Raw genomic sequence first — 20158 nt, 5'->3', positions numbered from 1 at the left:
GAGCTATATTTTGAGCATTGGAGTCTTAAGATCTTTCTCATGAGATCAGACCTGACTGTGGGTCAGTGAACACTCACACACTGAAAAGGTACTCTACTTTCCTCTGCTTAGACCACGCAGATGCTCTATGTCAAGGAGGCAAATTTGGGGACAGTTTCTCCAAACCACGAAAACAAATGAGATGACTTGGTAATCAAGAAAGGTTTCTATCCTTTTCCTTAGTAAGGGTTTGAAGACAGTTGTGGGCACAACTTTGTCTAGGTCCAAATTATCTAGTAAGGAGAAAAAAACAGAAGAGTAAATTAAAAAGAAAAGTTAAGTAGATTAATAGCTTTGTTCGATATTTTTATTTTTCTATTTTTTTGTTTGATATTTTTATTTTTTTAAACATTTTTTAAAATTTTTTTATTTATTTATGATAGTCACAGAGACAGAGAAAGGGAGAGAGAGAGAGAGGCAGAGACACAGGCAGAGAGAGAAGCAGGCTCCATGCACCGGGAGCCCGATGTGGGACTCGATTCCGGGTCTCCAGGATCGCGCCCTGGGCCAAAGGCAGGCGCCAAACCGCTGCGCCACCCAAGGATCCCTGTTTGATATTTTTAAAAAGAGAATGTACTTTCTTTCTTTCTTTTTTTAAGATTTATTTATTTATTCATGATAGACATAGAGGGAGAGAGAGAGAGAGAGAGGCAGAGACACAGGAGGAGGGAGAAGCAGGCTCCATGCAGGGAGCCCGACGCGGGACTCGATCCTGAGACCCCAGGATCGCGCCCTGGGCCAAAGGCAGGCGCTAAACCGCTGAGCCAGCCAGGGATCCCAGAATGTACTTTCTAGACAGGATGTTGAGTCATACCTTATGCTGGAGCAGTATGGAATGATATTCCACATCCAGGAATGATCTGAAATGATAAAGAGATCCATTAGCATGCATTTCATATCCTTCCTGAATTTTCTCTCAAATCAAGATAGACTGAAGCCCTTTGGACAAGATGTGATGAGAGACCTGATGGGTTAAAAAAATTACATGTAAAATAATCCCTATGTACCCTTTCCTGGGACTTTAGGTAAGAATATGAAAGCTCAACCACCCTTGAGCAGAATGAGCCGGGAAGAATTGGAGGACAGCTTGTTTCGTCTTCGTGAAGAGCACATGTTGGTGAAAGAGCTTTCTTGGAAGCAACAGGATGAGATCAAAAGGTACCTTGTATTCTCCTTAAGACTTTTTTTTGGTAACATTTTATTTATTTATTCACAAGAGATAGACAGGCAGAGACATAGGCAGAGGGAGAAGCAGGCTCTATGGATCATGGACTCTGGGATCACACCCTGAGCCAAAGGCAAACAAAGCTCAACCACTGAGCCACCCAGGCATCCCCTCCTTAATTCTTTAAAAGCTGGAGAACAAAAGGGCAAGTAAGAGAAGGAGGTTTTTATTTGCAAAACAAAACCAAAAATCATATTGGTCATTTACTGTATGTAAGGCATGTTGTAAGTTCTTTATATATGTTAACTAACTTACTGTTATAAATGTAATTAACTTATTTAATACTAGGAGGGAGGTGTTAGTAAGAGGAAAAGGAAACATAAAGAAGTTAAGTGACTTCTCTAAAGTCAAAGCTAATGGGCAAGTGGCAGTGCTGAAAGCTCTTAACTCTGAAATTATACCATGTACATTACAGTATTGGCTTTCAAAAGTGGATCTCTCAGGTGAGGACCTGGAGAGGAATATGAGATGGATTGTGTCTAGATAAACAAATGGGAAGAATGGGAGTTCTGAAAGTTCAGACTTTATCTCTAGGATATATTTTGAAGATAATGGTATCAATGTCTTTTGGCCAAAGACTAGCAGGAACATACCTGTAGTTGAATAAGTTTGGTTTATTACCCGTTGCAGCTAGAGAAATGCACTCCATGGGGAACTATAGTCATCTCAGTAAGAATGTGTTGGAAAAAATCTATTATAGGATTTGGATTTCATTTGGGTGATTTGTGGGAGGGTCCAAGGAAACAGGAGTTTGCTCCAGATTTGATACCGTTAGAAAGCTGGGACAATCCTGTATTTGGTATCTCAGTAAATTTTTTTGTTTTTTTAGTAAATTTTTTTAAAGGTTTCGTTTGCTTATTTTTTTATTCACTTTAATTTTTTTTAGAGATTTTATTTATTTATTCATGAGAAACACAGAGAGAGAGGCAGAGACACAGGCAGAGGGAGAAGTAGGCTCCCCTTGGGGAGCCCAATGCGGAACCTGATCCATCACCAAGACCCTGGGATCACGGCTTGAGCCAAAGGCAGACACTCAACCGCTGAGCCACCCAGGCTCCCAGATTTTGTTTATTTATTTGAGATTGCACGTGCATGCACACAAGGTTTGGGGGAGGGACAGGGGGAGAGGGAGAAGCAGATTCCCTGCCGAGCACAGAGCCAGACACATGGGGGCTTGATCCCAGGACCCCAAGATCATGATCTAAGCTGAAGTCAGACACTTAACTGACTGAGCTGCCCAGGTGCCCTGATACCTCAGTAAATCTTATCCATGGGGAAGGTAGACTAGAGTCAGGCTAAGCTAATTGGTTAGAATAGCAGTCATTCATTAACTAGGAAAAGACAGTGTTTGGTATTTTGTGTGTAGCACAGTGACCTTGTTTTTGTCTGTGTTTAGACAAAGTGATGCGTTGGCCTTGTTCGGTATCACTCCATCATGATTTCAGTGGCCTTGTCTGATGTCGGTGTTCTGTGGGATTATGTTCAACAGGATAATAACATGGTCTAGCTGTGAGCCCCCAGCCCACTTCAAACAATACTGGGAACTAGTCATGTCAGACCAATTCCCCAATGTCAAGAGCAACTTTTTGCTTTCTCACTGGTAATCCCCAAGAGTGGTTTAGAGCTTCATTTTGAATCTACGGGATACAGGGGCACCTGGGCTCAGTTAGTTAAGCGTCCGACTTTTGATCTTGGCTTGGGTCTTGGTCTCCAGGTTGTAAGTTCAGGCCCTATATTGGGCTCCACATCCAGCATGGAGCCCACTTAAAAAAGAAAAATCTGGGCAGCCGAGGTGCCGCCTGCAGCTCAGGGTCTGATCCTGGAGACCTGGGATCGAGTCCCAGGTCGGGCTCCCTGCATGGAGCCTGCTTCTCCCTCTGCCCCCCTCTCTCTCTATGAATAAATAAATAAAATCTTAAAAAAAAAAAAAAAGAAAAATCTGCAGGATACGGGCTTCCATTGTATGTCAGCACTCTTCAGAGTAGAGATTCTTTTATAATGGGGAGAACTCTAAATCTGGTGAAAGCAGGAGGTTGCATTGGCCAAAAAATCTTGCTTCTTGGTTGATAACTAAAAAGTACTTGAGAGAAAAAAAAAAAGTACTTGAGATTATGGATGTTAAGTAGCTAAATTAGATTCCATTCCCCTGACCCCCCTTGCTTTGGGCAAATTACCTGGCTATATTTTATGATTTGTTTTCTCTATCTGGATATAATGATATGTAAGAATAGCTAACTCGTACAGTCCTCACAATGCACAGCACTGTTTTGAACACTTTACATAGATTAATTGATTTAATCCTCATAACAATCTACTGAAGTAAATGTTATTTATTTATTTTTTTAAAGATTTATTTATTTATTCATGAGAGACACAGACTGAGAAAGAGAGGCAGAGACACAGGCAGAGGGAGAAACAGGCTCTTTGCAGGGAGCCTGATTTGGGACTCGATCCTGGATCCTGGGATCATGACCTGAGCCGAAGGCAGGTGCTCAATCGCTGAGCCACCCAGGCATCCCAGTAAGTGTTATTTTTATCTTTATTCATAGATGAGGAAACTGAGCACAAAAGGTTAATGATATGCCCAAAGCCACATAAACAGTATGTCAGAACTGGCAGGTGTGGGGGACCACAGACTCTAATGGTGAAGGTTGAAAGCATGATTTTAGGTCAAGATGACAAATAGTGAGGGGGGTGCCCAACTGGCTTAGTCTGTAGAGCATGCAACTCTTGATCTTGAGGTTATAAGTTCAAGCCCCACCTTGAGTGTAGAGGTTACTTTAAAAAGATGGGATCCCTGGGTGGCTCAGCGGTTTAGTGCCTGCCTTTGGCCCAGGGCGTGATCCTGGAGTCCCGGGATCGAGTCCCACATCGGGCTCCTGGCATGGAGCCTGCTTCTCCCTCTTCCTGTCTCTGTCCCTCTCTCTCTCTCTCTATGTCTATCATAAATAAATAAATAAATCTTTAGAAAAAATAAAAATAAAAATAAATAAAAATAAAAAGATGGCAGGGACGCCTGGGTGGCTCAGTGGTTTAGCTCCTGCCTTTGGCTCAGGGCATGATTCCAGGGTCCCTGGATCAAGTCCCACATTGGGCCCCCTGTAGGGGGCCTGCTTCTCCCTCTGCCTGTGTCTCTGCCTCTCTCTCTGTGTCTCTCATGAATAAATAAATAAAATATTTAATTAATTAATTCATTAATTAATTTAAAAATAAATAAAAAGATGACAGCGATTGACTATCCACTATAAGTAAGGCTCAGAGTCTACTGGGGGCTGTAGAGGAGTACATGTACTTAAAGTTGGGCACATGTACAGGGGTGTGCAGACAAATGGGATGGGAGAAGTAAATATTAAACTTTGTGCTTATATTTAATTATCTCCCCTTTAAAAATTAGCCTTTTTGTTTATGTTGTAACATGACCACGATTTATTGGGACAGAAGTAAATGCATATAATCTAAAAATAAACGTGCAGGTAAACATCTTGAAGAGTGTCCCCCAACAGTCTTTACTAAGACGATTGTGCGATCACTGCGACAGAATGGACACCACAGTGTCCCTGCCCTCAAAGAGTTAATGGGGGATAGAAAGTCAACTTTTTAAAGTGTGAAGACTAGACCACAGTAGGTAACTGCGTGTCACAGGTTGGTCCACGGTTATGTGCTGCCAAAGCAACTGTAGAAACTGATTCACAGAAGGGGAAGGCTTGCCACCATCTGTCCCTTTGCTCGCAGGGCGAGGACCGCGCTGCTCCGGCTGACGGCTGCGCGCCGGGACCCCAGGGCCCCCGGGGACCCCAGGAACCCCAGCACCCCGGGGGCAGAGGCGGAGAAGCCTGCGAGGCAGCGGCAGGTGCAGCGCCCCGCGGGGCCCCCAGCTCCGCCCGGCTGCCTGCCCCGGGCCCGCGGGGTGCACCGTGGGCTGCGCTCTACGCGGGGGCCCGACCGAGGCCAGAGGGGTGAGCTCCGACCCCCAGCAGCGCCGCCCTGGGGGAGCATCTGCGGCCGGTCGCTCCCGCCTCTACCCCTCCAGCCCCTGGCCCCCCCATGCCTCCTGCCTCCTTGACGTCTTTGTCCCGGGTGCTCGTCCAGGGTCCACGTCCCCAGTTCAGCGTCAAGGGCTGCCCAGGAGAGAATCAGACCAAAGAGGAATGTTGCTGGTCATGGTCTGCAGCATCCCCAGAAAGAAGACTAGAATGCACAGTGGTGTCCCCTCCCCGGGAGCACAGTCCTCAGAACAGGGCCCTCTGCAGACACGGGGGGACCCCGCATCCCATGGCCCTGCCTCTAGGGCCCACGGTCTTTAAGGGCACTCCTTTGGAAGCACAGTCAAGGCGAGGCCTCCTCTCAAGAAAAATGCGCGTACACAGAGTGGAAAGTGTGCATGCTGTGCATCCGGGGAGCTGGCGGGTGCCCCAAGCCCACTCCTGAGGTCTAGGCCCAGAGGTCAGGCCGTTTGGACAAGTTGAGCCTCTCTTCCTCAGAATTCCCACTTGCTAGTCTCTGGCGGCTGGAAACCCAGCACTGGATTCAGTAAAATAAATACATTTCAGTTCAGTTTGGCGTCAGCATTAGGGAGCACCAGTTACATACCGGCCACCAGATAAAGATGCACTGGAGTCAGACCCGGGTCCCTTTCTTGTATTCTCCTTCTTCCCGCTTATACTCCTTCACTTGACAATCCGTAGCCCGCGGCTGTAAGCCTGCAGGTGCGCATCTACCCGGAGGAAAGACTGAGAACCTCTGCTCTGTGATCAGAGACCCTTAGGAGGATTCACACACCCCCACCCCCTCACCCCCTACCCCGCGGGTCTCCAGGCTCCCTATTTCTAGCACTGGGTGGTCTGGAGAAATCTGTTGCAGAGTCTACATCTTCTGCTAAACTTTCAGAGCCCAGGGACCGGCCGAGCTACACAGCCCCTCCTACATTCAGGGACCAGGCGACAAGTGAGAAGACCGGAGGTGAAATACCCAGTGAGCCGTGAGTTCTTTTCATTTACCTGTACCGTTTGTTACTCTTTCTTTTCTTTTTTAAAGATTTTATTTATTTATTCATGAGAGACCCAGAGAGAGAGGCAGAGACCCAGGCAGAGGGAGAAGCCTCTTTTGTTACTCTTTCAACTTTTAATTGGAAATACATCATTGGGCAGCCCCGGAGGCTCAGCGGTTTGGCGCCGCCTTCAGCCCAGGGCCTGATCCTGGAGACCTGGGATCGAGTCCCATGTGGGGCTCCCTGCATGGAGCCTGCTTCTCCCTCTGCCTGGGTCTCTGCCTCTCTCTCTCTCTCTCTCTGTGTCTATCATGGATAAATAAATAAAATCTTAAAAAAAAAAAGAAAAAAGGAAATACATCATTTAGGGAACAGCGAATGGTGCATTTTCAGGTCTTCCCAGCATAATCAGAGAAGATGAAAGCCAGCTTTAGGTCATATTCCAACTTCATTGCTTAAAAATGGGAAATAAACATCTCTCTGTCTTTGAAGGAAAGGCAAAGGCCTTTTCCTTAATTGAGGGTATTACCTCTCTTTCCGTTTCTATTTCCCCCCCTTAGGTTGTAATTCATTTATATTTCTTTCTTTTTCTCATTTATATTTCTGTTTGGCACTTGAAAGCTGTATTTGGTAAGATTATCCATTGCACATACCAAAAATTACCTCTAACTTTCCTTCATATATGCGGGGACTCAGTTCTAAGCCCCTATAACAGCAGTTTCCATTTTTTCTTTTTGTATAATGTTCCTACTTCTAACAGTGCAATTTCTTTCAGCAAAGTCATAATTATGCCTAAAATCATTGGTCTGTATATGCCTAATGCTGTTCATGTTATGACCAGCAATACTCTGCTAGTGGAAGAGCCACCCAAATCTCTGGAGAAAATGTGGTCCAAAGGTGAAGAGTTTGAGCAGAGAAGCTCTTTGGAGTGTGCGCAGAAGGCCGCAGAGCTGCGGTAAGAGCGTGGCAGTCCCCCCCCAGACTGTGCGAGCTGAAGAGGTCAGAGCTTCTTATTTGCTTCTTTCCTGTGTCAGAGGAAAGGCGGATGCTCGGGGTTAAAGTTAGCCTGCGAAATAGCCCTGGCTTCCCACCCGGGTTAGGAAATGGATTCAACCTAAGAGAGGGTTTACGTATCTTAGAAGATTTGCAGTTTCATGTCACAGAAGGAACACTTTTTCATCCTTATCACCAGATAGGCGTTCTCAGTTGGACAGCTTTTTTTTTTTTTTTTTTTTTTTTTTTAAGTAGACTCTTCCTTTTTAGAGAAGTTTTAGATTCACAGTAAAGTTGAGCAGGAAGTACTGAGACTTCCCATATACCCCCACCCCAGCTCCCACTCTAACAACAGCCCATCCCACAGGCATTCTTGTGACAGTGGATGAACCTGCACTGAACATCATTATCACCCAAAGTCCATAGTTTACCTTAGGGCTCACTGTTGGTGCTGCGCATTCATGGGCTTGGACAAATGTTGAATGCGTGTATCTCCCACTGTGTATCACACAGAGCGGGTTCAGCCTCCTAAACATCCTCTGTGCTCTGCCCGTTTATCCCTCCCTACCTTCTTACATCTGGCACCACTGATGTTTTTACTGCCTTTATGGTTTTGCCTTGGCCAGAACGTCATATGGTTGGAGCCATACACGATAAAGCCTGTTCAGACTGGCTTCTTGCGCTTGGCTCTAAGCATTCCGTTTCCTCCATTTGTTTCCATGGCTTGACAGCTCATTTCCTTTAGCATGGAGTAGTGTTCCATTGTCTGGATGGACCACAGTTTATTTATCAATTCACCTACAAAAGACGTCTTGGTTGCTTCCAGATTTGGGCAATTATGAATGAAATGGCTGTAAACATCCATGTTCAAACATAGTTTTAAATCTGGAGACTTATTAAAACCACAGAAGCCTGGGGGGAGGTGTGGGGAGGTAGGTTAAATGGGTGATTAGTATTAAGGGAGGCACTTGTGATGAGCACTTGGTGTTGCATGTAAGTGATGAATCACTAAATTCTACACGCGAAACCAGTTTTGCTCTGCATGATAACTAACTGAAATTGAAATTAAAATTTGGAGGAAAAAAAAGAAGTGTTCTATTCCAAAAAAGACAATATTGATTAAGAAACTAAGAAATGACATATGAGGTAATACAATATGGAACATATCCATACATATGGAACACAAAAATCGATAAATAAGTTAATTAAATAAAATCAAAAGCTTGTACATCTTATATAATTTATTTCATATAAACAGATCCTGAAAATTAAAAACAAACAAATGTAGAGAACCTGGGCCCCACCCCAGAGATCCCCTGTCAGTTATTTGGGGGTGGAATTCAGGCAGTATAATTATAAAGATTTCTTCTTCTCTAGATGATTCTAATAAGCAGCTAAGACTGGGAACCACTGAGATAGAGCTAATGAACCCAAATTCACCTCAATACCTTTCAAATAATAAAGAAAATACAATATCCTAGGTTGAGAAATCATCTTCGCTTGGATTTCCCTCCATATCCATACCTTTCTGGTTTCTTTAAGGAAACAGGACTCAGACTCAGCTGGACTTTGCAAAGTTTATGGGAAATTGTGAGCACCATAATTTTAAAAATAGCTATTATGTTTTCTCAGAACAGAGTTTAAGGTGGGAGGTGTCTCTATCGAATGTCAGGCAATGTGAGGAAAAATGGGAGAATGGTTATTTATTGGCGTGTAGATTCGCTTCCTACGTCTGGTGTGTTGTGGCTGAGACAGAGATGCAAGAGGCAAGAGGAAGATATTCTTATTGGGTGCAGTGTTGGGGGGAAAGGTGTTTAATTCTGTCCATTCACAGAATGTTTTAGCAGAGTCTTCTTTTTCCAGAGCTTCCATTAAGGAGAATATAGAGCTGATTCGGCTTAAGAAGCTCTTACATGAAAGGAATACTTCATTAGTAGCAACAAAAGCACAGTTAACAGAAGTTCAAGAGGTGAGGCGCCAGGGCAGGGCAGTGTGGGATGGTCTGGGGTACCCTCAAATCACAGATCCCTGGGGTCCTTGGCTGTTTGAGAAGCCCCGGGCCCAATCAGGCCTCTAGTTTCAACGAGAACTCTCTGTCGCCAATTTGGGGTGGGGGAGAGAGCCAGTTAGTAGTATTTTCTCCATTATATACACAGGAGACCACAACGGAGGGAAATTAAATTATTTGTCACACAACTTAAAGGGAATATTCAAATCCATGCCTTGCAATTCAGAGTCCGTTCTTTTTCCAGTACTTCGCGTTATCTATTAAGAAGGCTCAAGCCCTGCCCTTCTAAAGTGGAATTAAGTGTGGTTAACCTGGGCCAGAGTTAAGGTCCCAGCCAAGGGTTACAACCAAAATGTAATTAAGTTGGGAAGCCAAGAGCAGTCACAGGGGAAGGGAAGGAGACTATCTTCACTGAGCACTTGGTATGTGCTGCACTCTGGCCCAGTTGCTTACACTCATGATCTCATTTAAGGCTGACGCAACCCTCCATGTAAGTACGTTTAACAGGTGAGGTCACTGACCCTCAAAGAAGCCAAGTAACTTGCTCAAGTCATAAAAAGAGCAAGGGGAAGAGCAGGCTTTGAGTCCACGTTTAACTGGCACCAAGGCCTATGCTCTTTTCTTATTACCACACAAGGGAAACTCCTGTGTGAATGGCTGGAGTAGGGCAACAAGGGTCTAAGTGATTCTTTTACTGAATATTTACTGAGTACCAGGAACCCTGGAAAGCACCTGGACTCAAAGATTACAAAGTAAAACAGCTCCTGCCTTCAAATAACTTACCAGAGCAAGAGAACCAGATGTGAACAATCCAGCCATCCACACAGAGGGTATTGACAGGCACACACAAGAGCATAGCTCTCCCAGAGAATGGGATGTGGGGTCCATAAAGGATTCCTTTTTTTTTTAAGATTTTATTTTTTTTTAAAAAAGATTTTATTTATTCATGAGAGACACAGAGAGAGAGAGGTGCAGAGACACAGGCAGAGGGAGAAGCAGGATCCATGCAGGGAGCCCGATGTGGGACTTGATCCCAGGTCCCCAGGATCATGCCCTGGGCCGAAGGCAGCGCTAAACTGCTGAGCCACCTGGGCTGCCCTAAAGATTTTATTTATCTATTCATTAGTCTCTCTCTCTCTCTCTCTCTCACACACACACGCACACACACACACACACACGCACACACATGCACACACACACACAGGCAGAGACACAGGCAGAGGGAGAAGCAAGCTCCAGGCAGGGAACCCAACTCGGAACTCCACCCTGGGACTCAATCCGGGGACTCCAGGATCATGCCCTGGGCCGAAGGCAGCACTAAACCGCTGAGCCACCCAGGACGTCCCCAAAAAGGATTCTTTTTTTTTTTTTTTTAAGATTTTTATTTATTTATTCATGAGAGACAGAGAGAGAGAGAGACCCAAAAAGGATTCTTAAAGGAGTATATTCATGAACCAAATATTGGGATTCTGAATGATTAGCAGGTGTTAATGAGTGTGCAGGAGAGGGGAAGGTTTTCCAGGGGAGGAGAGATTGTAGGTCAGGACATGGAGGTGAGAAACATCAGGGAAGCCTACCAGGATTTTAGACTTTATCCCATAGACAATGGAGAGCTGCAGAAAGGTGTTTTTTTTTTTGTTTTTTTTTTTAAGATTTTATTTATTTACTCATGAGGGGCACAGACACAGGCAGAGGGAGAAGCAGGCTCCATGCAGGGAGCCCGATGTGGGACTCAATCCCGGGTATCCAAGATCACGCCCTGGGGGCGCTAAACAACTGAGCAATCTGGGGCTGCCCAGAACGGTTTTAAGTAAGTTGATAACGTGATCAGTTTTTTCCCCAAAGAGATCACTTTGCGTTTTTCTTTTTTAATGTTTGAATTTTCTTGGAAATACATTTTAATAAGGAAATATGCCTTTAAAAACTATTATAAAACAATAGTAATGATTAACTCTGGGTAGTAGAATTATAGATGACTGATATTGTAGTCTTTATATTTTTCTGAAATTTTCAACTTAATCAAAAATCACAAAACTACAAGGAAGTATTATCTGGCAGTGGACTGAATGGTATAGGTTGGCTGGCAAAAGTAAAGTGATCGGTGAAAAATGATTGTAGTTGTCCGGGGGAGACAGGATGAGGGTCCCAACCAAGGCAGTGGGAGAGGCCCTCGGAGAAAGGACTGTACTGGGAACTTCCAGGAAGTAGAGGAATGGACTTCATCGCCAAAAAGGAATGAGTGGAAGAAAGGGGGAAGTGAAAGGCAGCTCCTGGGTGGTTAGCATGGGCGAGCAGATGGTGGTGGTGGTGTCATTCATCCGGATTGGGGATTGGCTACAGTTACCTCTGCCCCCGGTACTTCTGTTCTGATGGAGACGAAAGGCATCTTTATCTTTACGAGGTCAACCCCCAGACCTGTGTTTTGGAGAGAACTATGCACATGCTTGTATTTTTTGACTTGGTTAATTTGGGTAGCACTTACCGAATGTGGAAATAGGAGAAGGAAGGTAATTTTAAATTGTACAGGTAAACAACAATATTTGCTTTTTAAATATTTATTTTTTAAAATAATATTTATTTTTTAAAAACCCCATCTATTCCTCCATTGCATTAGAGGAAGAAAAGGAAGCAAGCCGTTCTAAATCCTTAGCCATGGTAGCGACAGTGTAGAGATGACCTAAGATGGTGAGTAATCACCAATAATTGTTTAAAATGTAGGTTTTATCATTTGTTTTCTCCAGAAGTTTGCCTTTCTAGTCATCCTTTCTTACACATGTACTTGAAAAAGTTTGCCTTTTCCTGCTCTCTTAGCAGTAAACTCTGTTCATCAGTAGCACCGACTCTGGGGTCAGGAGGCTGAGGTAAGGCCCGTGACTCTGAGCAAGTGACTTAGCTCTCTGAGCTTTGGGTCCCTCGTTTTTAAGGTTTTGGTAATAATAACTCCCTCTCGGATATACTGTGAGGGTTAAACGAGATGATGTCTGTAAAATAATTACAACAACCATAGTGTAACAGGTAATTAAACACACAGTTCTGTTCAACCAATAACAGCTGTTGTTGTTAGTTTGCTTAGCGTTGCTTTTTCTGTTTCTAAAACCGGAAAGAAAACTTTTCCGAAGCATGCTGAGTAAGAGCACCTACTCTGAAAATAAATACTTTTCTTGGATACTCCACCAAACGCGATACAAATGTGAATAAGTGACCCTCCGTGCTTTTTAAAGAAATTGTGTTATCTTGGGATCCCTGGGTGGCGCAGTGGTTTGGCGCCTGCCTTTGGCCCAGGGCGCGATCCTGGAGACCCGGGATCAAATCCCACGTCGGGCTCGGTACATGGAGCCTGCTTCTCCCTCTGCCTGTGTCTCTGCCTCTCTTTCTCTGTGACTATCATTAAAAAAAAAAAAAGAAATTGTGTTATCTGTTATGTTCACAGACTTCCTGGCAAGCTAGGGCGAGGGAAAAGTAGCAGCAATTAGTAAACAGGGAGTCAAATGGACTTGATTTCTCGGAATTTTTAAATCTTCCTTAAACTAACCATTTAAACATTTGTGTTATAGAGATAAATATCAAAATAAATATCAAGTTAATAAATCAGTAGAATAATATGTATTTCTTTCTTTCAGGCATATGAAACTATGCTCCAGAAGGTACTTGATAAAGATTCTTTGAATCTTTTTCTTAGTAGTAAGAATAATAAAACCCAAAGAAATTTGTATTAATCTTCAAGTCACATAACGCCAGAATTTAGCCAAGTAAATCGAAGTTATTATGACCTCGAATTCCTATTAAGACAAACGTCCTATTACTATGATCAGAAGATATTTATTGTGGTTTTCTCATAAAACCAAAATATGAGGTCTGAAATACATGGGAAAGTATTTTTCAACCTGTTGCTGGAGAGAATTATATAGCATTTGTTCGAAATTCCTGAGTATTCCTCTAGTGTGTATAAGGTGACGAAATATAACAAAGTTGTTGCATAGTTTCTGTGATGTTCTGAAATGTTCGGTGCCATTTAGTCCTGCCAGTGGGGTGCAGGTGGAGCTGGGTGAATGGCCACGATTAAGACAGTCACTAAGGCAGAGTTCCCAGCCTGAAGAGCTGTTCCTCACCAGACATGTCCACCAGAAAGAATGCACACTTCTAAAGTTAGCATGTCACTTTGCTAGGTCAAAGGGAAGAGTGTATCACCCTAAGAAGCATTCAAATAGCTTAGATACTAAAGGCAACTGTGACAGGTGTCACTTCACTTAGAGCCAGGGTTTAATTTGAGCCTCGGGAGAAGGAACGCTCCAATTATGGATTATAGTTTCCTGGAGTGGAAAATCCTCACTAATAGGGAAATGATACTTCCCGAGAAACTCTAGGGTGATAAGCAAGGCCAGTTTATAGTACAAAGGTACCTACCATGTTATCAATCAAAGCCATTCTTCTTGACATCCACTGGGGAACGCTAGGGCTGCTGGTATCTTGAGATCAGGTCTGCTGGGTGATACGACCGTTCCCAGAGTAACTTCCCTTTTGATCCAGAATCAGGGAATCCTGAGTGCTGCCCATGATGCCCTCCTTGGGCAAGTCAGTGAGCTCAGGGCGGAACTGAAGGAAGAGAGCAAGAAGGCTGTGAGCTTGAAGAGCCAACTGGAAGATGTGTCCATCCTGCAGATAACACTGAAGGAGGTAAATAATAATAACTGGAAGGTGGCATCAGTCGTAAGTTACATTTCAACTTCAGAGGTGTTAAAAAGCATGTCTTAGCAACAATACGGCTATTTCATTTTTTCAAATGAGAAAAATAAGACTCCAAGTTTACACCATTAGGGGGAAAACTGGGATTTACATTTGCGACTGTTCTCCAAAGTTTTTGCTGTATTATAATGTTCTGCTGCTTCCTTAACGGTAGAAACCCAGGCACCATGAAAATTTGCTTCAGTGAATCCTCATTATTTCCAATAAAAGTTTCTATCACACCTTCAGTTGGTTCAAGTCTTTCTAGTTGAGTGGCTCCTCGTAGACATGAGACGTGAACATAGAAAGCCTCCTGCCCAGGCCCCACTCTGCCACAGAAGAGGGGAGACGTGCAAGGCAATAGGTATTACGATACTATCTCAGGCATTCTACTGTCATTCTTAGTTTCAGGAGAGAGTTGAAGATTTGGAAAAAGAACGAAAATTGCTGAATGACAATTATGACAAACTCTTAGAAAAGTGAGTACCAAGTTTGGGTCCTGTTATAAAAGACAATTATGGAAAAGTGCCCTTGCATTATAAAACAACGCCTAGTGCTCGCTTTGGTGCTCGCTTTGGCAGCACATATACTAAAACAATGCCTAGTGTGGGTAAGGAGGTAGGGAAGCTGTTACTCGACACTGTTAGTGACAATATTAGTTGGCACAGTCTTTTTGGAAGGGGATTTGATGCTGTCTATCAAAATGCTAAACGTGCATATGCATGTATTTGCAAAGATAATGTATAATAAGAATATTAACTACTACATTGTTGCTAATAGAAAAAAAGTGGAAATACCCAAATTTCCTTTGATAGGGATTGATTAAATAAGTAAATCATATTGCGTCCCCACAATAATAAAATACTATGAACCTATTAAAAATGAGGTAGACTTGGGACACCCAGTGGCTCAGTGGTTGAGCACCTGCCTTGGGCCCAGGGCGTGATCCTGGGGTCCCGGGATCGAGTCCCACGTTGGGGTCCCTGCATGGAGCCTGCTTCTCCCTCTGCCTGTGTCTCTGCCTCTCTCTGTGTCTCTCATGAATAAACAAATAAATTTTTTTGAAAAAATGAGGTAGACTTATATATATATATGATATATTATTAAAATAAAAGTCAAGTTACAATGGACATGTTAACTTTGACTTACTTTATGGGGAATATGTGTGTGTGTGTGTGTGTGTGTGTGTGTGCGTGTGCACGTGCATGCATATGACAGAGAGAGAGAATCTGCAAACTTCTAATGAGATGAAAGAATTCGAGTAAGGCCAAGAGGCACCTTAACTTTTAATCTGTATACCTTTGTATCATTTAAATTTTTCACAAGCATATATTCATTTATTAATTTTGAAATTTAAAATATTGGAAGTTTAGGGGCATCTGGGAGGCACAGTTGGTTAAGTGTCTGACTCTTGGTTTCAGCTCAGGCCATGATCTAAGGGTCATGAGATCCAGCCCCACATCGGGCTCAGCACGCAGTCTGCTTAAGACTCTCTCTCTCTCCTCCCTCTGCCCTCCTTCCTCATGCTCTCTCTTTCTCTCAAATAGATCTTTAAAAATAAAATAACTAGAAGTTTAAAAAATTTAAATATACCTTCTGACTCAGTTAAAGGCAGCAGGGGATAGTTTGGGGAGGTGGTATTGGGAGCATCCTGGGAATATCTGATGCTCTTCAACTCAGTGAAACAAAGTAGTGTGGGGATTATCACTTTGAAGACTCTGTGTAGCCTCTTCCCTCATCACTCAAAATGTTATCTGCTTGGATTATCATGTAACATGCGGCTAGGAAGTGCCAGGAACTTTTTTCTTAAAGTAGGCTCCATGCCCAGGGTGCGACCCATTGCCGGGCTTGAACTTACAACATTGAGATCAAGAGTCAGATGCTTAACCAACTGAGCCACCCAGGTGCTCCAATAACTCTTTTTTTTAAAGAGTTTATTATTTTTTTTATTTATCTGAGAGAGAGTAAGCACGTGAGAGAGAATACGAGTGGGGAGGGGCAGAGGGAGAAGGAGAAGCAGACTTGCTGCTTCCGAAGCAGGGAACCTGACAGGGGGCTAGATCCTGGGACCCCAGGATCATAACCTGAGCTGAAGGCAGATGTATCCCCAACCGAGCCACTGAGGCGCCAGCCCCACCCCTCGCAAGAACTCTTAATACTGGCTTAAGCAAATTGTTTTTATTTTTTTATTACATTTATTTATTTATTTATTTATTTATTTATTTGAGAGAGAGAGTGAGAGCAGAGAGGAGAGGGAGAAGCAGACTTCCTACCAAACAGGGAGCCTACCATGGGGCTTGACCCCAGGACTCTGGGACCATGACCTGAGCTGAAGGCAGACACCTAACCGATTGAGCCACCCAGGCGTCCCTAGCATGTTGTTTTTAGACCACATTTATTCAAATGATAAATAGGAAAAAGACATCTACAGAAGTAATAGCTTGATTATTATCAATGTCCTTTCACTTAGGTAAATAATCAAAGACAGATTGTGTTTTACACTCCAAATGGGTCTGGCCTGACAGCCAGTTACAATGGTGTGCAGGGTATTGTCATTGAAAAGGTTAGTCCCGGAGATCCCTGGGTGGCTCAGTGGTTTAGTGCCTCCCTTCAGCTCAGGGCATCATCCTGGAGACCTGGGATCAAGTCCCACATCAGGCTCCCTGCATGGAGCCTGCTTCTCCCTCTGCCTGTGTCTCTGCCTCTCTCTTTCTCTCTGTATCTCTCATGAATAAATAAATAAAACCTTTAGAAAAAAAAAAGAAAAAAAAGAAAAGGTTAGTCCCTGCCCTTCTGTGTAGTAATTTATTAATCTGGCTCAAAGGCAAATATTGTCTAAACCAGCCATTGGTGAAGGTAGATAGAGGAAAGGAGTAAGAAAAAGAGGAATATTTTTTTCCTCATTTTTTTGAAAGTCTATTTATATAAGTAATCTCTGCACCCTACATGGGGCTCGAACTTACACCCCCACAATCAAGATTCATGTGCTCTTCCAACTGAGCCAGCCAGCTAGGTGCTCCTGTTCCCCATTTTTAATTCAGCAGGCCTGAGAATGTCCTGGTACACAGTATCATGCCTACAGAAAGCCATCATGCTGGAGGAATTCCTTGGGAACTAGATGTGATTTGGGTGGTTTGCTCAGTGGGGTAGCTGAGACCTGAACAGAAGTGACACTAAGGAACTCCGCCACCAGGCCCAGAAGTTCCGAGGCAGTTGGTAAATGACAGTTACACAGAAAGCAGGGACAGTAAAACCATGTAGGGGAACGAATGATGCACTAGGCCCAGGAGATGCTGAAACTGTGCAATAAAGACGTCACATCACACACCTCTGAGTATTTATCTGACAACTCTCGCCTCGCTTCTTACCTGCTCCCCATTCCCAGCATGCTGGCCAGCAGTAATCAGCCTCACTGGAGCAGTGAGCTCGTGGGGGAACAGCTACAGAAAGTCTCCCAGTTGCAGGACCAGCTGGACGCTGAGCTGGAGGAGAAGACAAACGTCTTACTTCAACTGTCCAGAGAGAAAGGTAGGTCAGGCTGTGAAGACCTTTCTCAAATGAGGCGCCTTCTACGTCTTGTGTGGGACAAGGGAACTCGGGCCAGCAGTTCTCCAATCCCCTCACCTATCCTGTTTTTGTGTAGATCACAGATAACTGCAATAAAAACAGTGGCAATCAGGTCAGATTCACCATCAAGAGAGGTGACACCTACCTCACATGCATACATTTTTACATGTAATGAGTTTTCATTTGAGAGGATGACGACTCTTAAGTTTATTGGTTTAATTTAATTTATTTATTTGGCGGAAGGCAGAGGGAGAGGGAGAGAGAGAATCTTAAGCAGGCTCCATGCCCAGCGTGGAGCTCCATGTGGGGCTCGATCTCATGACCCCGAGACCATGACCCACGCCGAAATCAAGAGTCAGGCACCCCTTAAATTTATTATTTTTAAACATTCACTTTATTAAAAGTATTGAAAATGAATTTATCTGCCTTTTATTCTTACCCATCATTTTAGAGGTGATCGGGAGTCTTGTTTTTTGCTTTGTTTTGTTTTAGCACCTGCTACCTCAAATTGAGAAGCAGATGCCCGGGCAGCCCGTGTGGCTCAGTGGTTTAGTGCCGCCTTCGGCCCAGGGCCTGATCCTGGAGATCTGGGATCGAGTCCCACGTCGGGCTCCCTGAGTAGAGCCTGCTTCTCCCTCTGCCTGGGTCTCTGCCTCTCTCTTTGTGTGTCTCTCATGAATAAATAAATAAAACTTAAAAAAAGAGAGAGAGAGAGAAGCAAATGACTGCTCTTGGTCACCACTGCCATTTCCCCCTGTCTTAACTCTGAGATCACAGGAGACAAATCTTCAAATACTATCAAAGAGACCTTTGTTCTCACTTTTTCCAGGCTGGACCTTGATACTTAGTCATCTCAAAGTTAGATTTCATTAGATTCCAGTATATTTGCATAAGAGAGTGAAGGAAAAGAGGTATGACATCAAGAAAAATATGGACCCAGAACCATAAAAGAATAAAGCTGAGGACTGTGTAGTATGTATGAAGTACAGGACAAGTATTGTGAGGACCTTGGGATAATCTAAACTCCCCCCACTATCCGGGAAGGTTGGTGCAGCTCCTGCTTCTCCAGGCGGGGCTGTCCTGTTCTGGGGACACTCGCCCCGGCCTTAGCCAGGTTCCTCGGGGGCCCCTCCCCCTTGGATGCCTTTGTTTATTTGTTTTTCCCCCGTCTTCCTACCTTGATAGAAGCATGAACTCTTCTCACTGTAGCGTTTCAGCTGTTCTCTCTTTAAATCTCAGGCCGAATTCGTAGATTTTCATGATGATTTGAAGGTTATCTAGGTAATTTGGTGGGGACAGGTGACTTGGGGACCCTACTCTTCCGCCACCTTGCCCTGCCTCTAAACTCCCCCCACTAAACACTGATCACCTTCCTTCCCTGAAACGCCCACCCGAACACATGAACACAGAAGTGCCCAAATGCCCAATCTCTCTCCTTTCAGGTCAGGTGGGAGTGGGAGGTGCCACAGGGAGCCAATAGCATAGAAATCAGAATGGAGTTGGGGAGGAGCTGGAGAGATACTGGTTTGGCTGGTGCTATGACAAAGTTTGCACTGTAGGGACACCTGGGTGGCTCAGTCGATTAAACGTCTGTCTTTGGCTCGGGTCATGATCTCCGAGGTCTGGGATTGAGTCCTGTTTCAGGCTCCACACCCAGCAGGGAGTCTGCTTTTCCCTCTCCGTCTGCCCTTTACCCCCAAACTTGTGCTTTCTCTCTCTCTCAAAAAAAAAAAAAAAAATACATAAAATCTTTTAAAAAAAAATTATGCAGTAAAGGTACCTGGTTGTCTCGGTTAGTAGAGCATACGCCTCTTGGGAGGCCTGGGTGGCTCGGCAGTTGAGCGTCTGCTTTTTTTTTTTTAATAATTTTTTTTTTAATTTTTATTTATGATAGTCACAGAGAGAGAGAGAGAGAGCGGCAGAGACACAGGCAGAGGGAGAAGCAGGCTCCATGCACCAGGAGCCCAACGTGGGATTCGATCCCGGGTCTCCAGGATCGCGCCCTGGGCCAAAGGCAGGCGCCAAACCGCTGCGCCACCCAGGGATCCCCGAGTGACTGCTTTTGACTCAAGTTGTGATGCCTGGGTCCTGGGATCGAGTCCTGCCATTGGGCTCCCTGTGGGGAGCCTGCTCTTCCCTCTGCCTGTGTCTCTACCTCTCTCTGTGTGTCTCATGAATAAACAAATAAAAATTTTTTTTATAAATAAAATCTTAAAATAAAAATAGTAGAGCATACAACTCTTAATCTCATGATTATAAGTTCAAGCCCCACATTGGGTGTGGTGGCTTCTTAAATTAAAAAAACAATTTACAGTACCCCAGTCTGTCAAACGGCTGTTTGCTGTTGGTGATGGTGTTTTCTACAGTTCTACGGGTGTTTTTTGTTTTTTGTTTTTTAAAGATTTTATTTATTCATGAGATACACAGAGAGAGGCAGAGACAGAAGCAGAGGGAAAAGCAGGCTCCATGCAGGGAGGCCCTATGAAGGACTCGAACCCTGGGATGGCAGGATCATGCCCTGAGCCAAGGCAGACGCTCAACCGCTGAGCCACCCAGGTGGCCCTTTGTTTTGTTTTTGGAGTCTAAGTGTCAGCTCAGTTTAGTGGGTCAATATTTC

General features: G+C 44.1%; 1 protein-coding gene and 1 long non-coding RNA gene across 4 annotated transcripts in view; one reads left to right on the top strand and one right to left on the bottom strand.

Annotated features, from left to right (window-relative positions):
* Positions 1-708: 708 nt before the first annotated feature.
* On the bottom strand, positions 709-18932 carry LOC121481481. Of its 3 annotated transcripts, none has more exons than XR_005985303.1 (4): positions 18719-18932; positions 17343-17456; positions 13657-13845; positions 709-899 (listed from the first exon to the last, which is right to left on the bottom strand). It is a non-coding gene; the product is annotated as an uncharacterized LOC121481481 (long non-coding RNA). The 3 variants fall into 3 exon arrangements; XR_005985305.1 differs by lacking the exon at positions 709-899 and adding an exon at positions 3306-3334; XR_005985304.1 differs by lacking the exon at positions 709-899 and adding an exon at positions 12576-12633.
* The window catches only part of RPGRIP1 (RPGR interacting protein 1), a 42248-nt gene continuing 39068 nt past the window's right edge, over positions 16979-20158 (top strand). The window contains exon 1 of the mRNA XM_041738867.1: positions 16979-17502. Coding sequence (XP_041594801.1) covers positions 17265-17502 — 238 coding nt within the window. The 5' untranslated portion in view covers positions 16979-17264. The remainder of the gene's footprint in view (positions 17503-20158) is intronic.

The sequence above is a fragment of the Vulpes lagopus genome, chromosome 23, assembly GCF_018345385.1.
Source record: "Vulpes lagopus strain Blue_001 chromosome 23, ASM1834538v1, whole genome shotgun sequence".
NCBI lineage: Eukaryota > Metazoa > Chordata > Mammalia > Carnivora > Canidae > Vulpes > Vulpes lagopus.
Note: the sequence above shows the minus strand (reverse complement) of the source record. Positions and strands in the feature narration are given on the sequence as shown.